General features: G+C 36.5%; 1 protein-coding gene across 1 annotated transcript; it reads right to left on the bottom strand.

The window, feature by feature from the left end:
• Positions 1 to 1731: 1731 nt before the first annotated feature.
• LOC124313811 lies at positions 1732 to 3641 on the bottom strand. The gene is made up of 5 exons (XM_046778622.1): positions 3381 to 3641; positions 2704 to 2989; positions 2391 to 2643; positions 2072 to 2315; positions 1732 to 2008 (listed from the first exon to the last, which is right to left on the bottom strand). The coding sequence occupies exons 1-5, from the start codon at positions 3541 to 3543 to the stop codon at positions 1995 to 1997; spliced, it is 960 nt and encodes a 319-aa protein (XP_046634578.1). The 5' UTR covers positions 3544 to 3641; the 3' UTR covers positions 1732 to 1994.
• Between the last annotated feature and the right edge of the window lie 740 nt (positions 3642 to 4381).

Here is a 4381-nt window from a genome sequence, read left to right as displayed (position 1 = left end):
GGGTTGGCTGAGGTCGATCGACAGTATCACCGAGTCCCAACTGCCCGAAAGAATTCTTCGGACCCAATCGTAGACAGCTCCTGAATAGTTTCGATTTGACAATCATCTGATAATCCTAAATAACGTTCAAAAACTAATAATTACCTGAAGGAGTCACTGCAAAGCTGAAATCAGCGCCGCAGGATATATGACTAATGGGGATTCCTTGCAGTAATTTGACCAGACAAGGTTTTGTTTCTGGTGTTCCAGAAGATCCTAATCCTAAATTCCTAACTGCCCATGACTGTTGGAACCCCAGCAATATATTTCACCAACTATAGAAGGAAATGTGAATGATTAATTATTCAATAGAAAAGGTCATTTGTTACAAATTATGTAATTACCATTTGTCAGAGCCATTGAATGGCTACGCCCACAGGCAATTTGAACAACTTGTTTGGTAGCCAAGGATTTCACCATTTTAGGAGTTGGTATCATGGATTCCTCTACATTTAAACCCAATTGTCCATTTGAATTAGAACCCCAGGCAAAGATCTCACCCCATTCATTTTGAGCAAGAGTGTGCTGTGCTCCACATGCAACTTGAGTGATATTATGAGCCTCTAAGCCATCTACACTGGTTCTGAAATGATAACATTGCTTACAGCATGTTGTTGTTGACGTTGAATTCTCCACTAACCTGCCCGTGTCCCAGCTGACCGTAATCATTTAAACCAAACGAAAACAGTTTGCCATCTTTCATCACTAGAATGGTGTGATTTTCTCCACAACAAACTGCAATGTAATAAAAAAAGTTATTCATTAGACATGTAAACAAGTAGGAATATGAAATGGAGACCTTGGACAATGTCATCGACAAGCGTAAAAGGTGATGCTCTAGGACTGGTGATGATTTCTTCTTCCAAACCCCCCAATCCCAGTTCACCATGCTTCATCCTTCCCCAGCAAAACATGGTTTATGAATGCCTTTCAGATTTTAAGCAGCCGGAATCGTCAAAATGAGAAAAATTGTACTCTTAAATTGCATTACTACTGTTACACCACAGCACAAGTTTGACACTGTGATTTTTACGCCGTTAATTGATAACGGTAGACACTTTCACCACGGTCCACTCGGATGCAGTGACAAAAACGAAATATTGGCCAAAATATTTTCTGAAAATACTGAATCGTGGATTGTTTTGCTTGAAATGTCTCGAAGAGCGAAGACTCGAACAAATTTCTCGACTGCTCGAGAAAAAACTAAGTATCGATTACGCTTGATCGATACCTAACAAACTTGCACAGATTACAAAGCTCGTATGTCAACCGGTTCGTACGGTCCGTGTGGTGTCAGTTTACCGGTCATAAAATACTTTACTAGAATTATAAATAATAATTTAAAAAAAATAATAATTAACATGAAATTTTGACAGATGATAAAACAGTTTAATGAAATACGTTTAACTACGCGACTTATTATGAGTCATACCAACCAACGAGTATACATTTAAAAAATGAGCATTACTTATGTAATTTTTTTAATTTAATCTTTGTTTTAATATCCCGTTTACGCTGGTATCCTAATTTACACTCACTTAAGCTTATCTCTGATCTGTAAATGGAAAGCAAAAAAGTGAACAAACAAAATAAGGAAACGCCATCTAGAGACGGAAATGTTGACTACAAGTTTGGGCGGTTTTAAAGTTTGAATGAGATTCTTCCAGTCGCTCGACCAACAGCAAGGCCAGCAAGCAACTGAAACACCTTTCGTTGTGTATTTTTCTTACGAGAATACCAAGAAAAAGTGATGCGTTACATGAGAAATAATTATGAAAAAATACACGCAGTACAATACTGAATGAGATCAGTTAAGTAAACTTGGAGAAGATAAAACTGAAGAAAAACGGGATCTCTGGATTGGTTCTCCGACATTATGAACATGAATTCTGAAAATCATTTTTTGAGGGCTTTGCTTGGTGCTTCCACGTTGCGAAACTCAAGGTGAATCTGGGCTATTTATTGGCACCTATTTCAAAATAAATGTTTTAAACAATTCAGACGTTAAATAACGAATTGTAGTTCAACTTACGGTATCCAGCAGCAGACAGGAATCCATCCACTGCGGAATTGTGACTATCCGGAATGCCAAAAGATTCTGGCGAATTAAGTTCTATGAGTTTCTCCATCATTTTGTCTCCAGAAAAGATGGTAAAGTTGGGAACGACATCGTAAAAGGAATCATTCGAAGCAGCATCCATTTCAAGTCCATGAGACATGTAAATCACGTCAGCAGGTTTGATTCCGCCCCTCTCCAAATTTCTTAGATTAGCAGCCTATATAAACGATTGTTAACATTTAGGATTAAGATTACGAAATTAAATTGTTTGTATCATTTAAAAAACGCCTACATAATTCAACATGCTGCCATTTAGATCCAGAGGGCAATTAACCATGTACCCTACTTTCGCGTTGCCGACGAAATGATACATGAAAAGATAATCAACATGGCTCGCTGGGAAATCGAAAAAGTCATCGGCTGAACTGTCGTCTGATGTCATGTCACTTTCAAGACTGGAGATCGGTTCATCAGCGGCGCATTCATGAAGAAGATGGATTTCGTATTGCAGACTGCTCAAGTCGTAGAGAAATTTTCTGATGGCCCTGTTATAACAATTAATTCATCATGATTGGTTTATTAAAATTATATCTGTGAAAACTTACGGGACATTTTCCAAAAAAGAATTCCGCAATTTATCAAAATAATCGCTTGGAATGTTTCTGCCATTAGGGGATCTAGTTATCAGTACAACTAGAAACAAGTTGGCGGTCGAGAGAATTGGGCGGAGGCGAGGTCCAGTTCCACGAACAACCTTTGGATTCAAGAACTTGCGGATGCCAAAGTCATCATCATCCACTTTTTGTTCTCCATCAACTGGGTAGAGAGAGCGCGTTAGACTTTCTGGGAGTCTTGAGATTGGGTCAGCAGATGATCCTGAGATTTCTGTCACTTAATGTTTTAAATAGACAAATAGAAACAAAAACATTATTAGATTTATCATACATAATATCTGTTGCCATACCAATAAAAATTTTATAAATAGCTCTAATAGCAGATGTTTTTCAGCCTTAAATTTTTTGCTAAGAAGTAGGTTATAAATATTTTGAACGCCGATATAGAAGTTATTTGAACTAAACTAAAGAAAATAAAATTTTCCAGCTAAACGAGCAAAAATGACGGTGGTGGAGGCATTTTATCATCGGAAAACCCATTTCTATGGTAAGTTCTAAAACGTGTTTCGATAACTCCCAATAATGCCAGGCATTCCAAATGTGCAACATGTTCCATGTAAATGATTGCATACAAACTACTAATATTTAATATCGAAAAAATAACTTACTGGCACGGTCGAAGGATCTCAACAATTCCCCAACGTCCTTACAGCCGGTATTCTTTAATACGGCATTCTGGAAATCGGAAAAAGTCCAATGACTTGGGCAAGGCTTAAATTTCCGGTCTTCTTTCAATAATTTTAACACGAATTCTTTAGTCATTTTACTCATGTTGGACACCCAGAATTGCCAACTTGACTGGTATGAAGCAGGACTGAACAAATTTCGCGACTGCTCTATCTCAGTATCTCGTGACGAAAAACACTTTGATCGAAATCTCCCCGGGTACACCAAGACCATGCTCTCACAACTCAGCCTGAGGCTAACACGTGGTTCATTTTCTTGACCATTGGCGCCGAAATCATGCTGGCGGTAAATCTTAACAACATCATAACTCTGGTGGGCTTGACATAATTTATTCACTTTAACTTTTTAAGCGAATTACAAGAAGCAATAATTACTAAATAATAAAACATACATGTGAGGATTAAGTGCCATTTATATCAGAAGCACTTTTAATAAATTCAATCGATTTTCCCCCTCCCTCCCGCCACAAAACTTTCTGACTCCAGATTCATTAATTTTAAAGACTTTAAATAGTGTATTGGACATCGAATTAACATATCATCTAACAAGAAATTTGTTAAAACTTGTAAAACCATTTATATCGTCATTTCAAATTCATTGAAGTTGTGTTTTCACTTCCTGGAAGATTTTCTATCAACTCTTATTTCTATTTCTTTTCCATCATTGATGTCTTAATAAATTCATTGATTTTAAAGACTTTAAATAGTGTATTGGACATCGATTAACATATCCTGTAACAGGGAAACCCTTGAAATTTGTAAAACAATCAGAATCGTCATTTTAAATTCATAAAATTCATTCTTTTCCATCATGAATGTCTTAATAGATTCATTAATTTTAAAGACTTTAAATAGTGTATTGGACATCGAATTAACATATCATCTAACAAGAAATTTGTTTAAACTTGTAAAACCATTTATAT

Source organism: Daphnia pulicaria, chromosome 9 (assembly GCF_021234035.1).
Source record: "Daphnia pulicaria isolate SC F1-1A chromosome 9, SC_F0-13Bv2, whole genome shotgun sequence".
Lineage (NCBI taxonomy): Eukaryota > Metazoa > Arthropoda > Branchiopoda > Diplostraca > Daphniidae > Daphnia > Daphnia pulicaria.
The sequence above is the reverse complement of the archived record's forward strand: the minus strand, read 5'-3'. Positions and strand labels throughout refer to the sequence as shown.

What these genes read in the sequence shown, in the direction of transcription:
- LOC124313811 (XM_046778622.1), bottom strand. Translation starts at nt 3,543, where the DNA reads ATGAGTAAAATGACTAAAGAATTCGTGTTAAAATTATTGAAAGAAGAC. An exon ending in TCTTTTTTGGAAAATGTCCC is followed by an intron (nt 2,644 to 2,703) that starts GTAAGTTTTCAC and finishes TTGTTATAACAG; the next exon opens with GGCCATCAGAAAATTTCTCT. An exon ending in ATGGCAGCATGTTGAATTAT is followed by an intron (nt 2,316 to 2,390) that starts GTAGGCGTTTTT and finishes TCGTTTATATAG; the next exon opens with GCTGCTAATCTAAGAAATTT.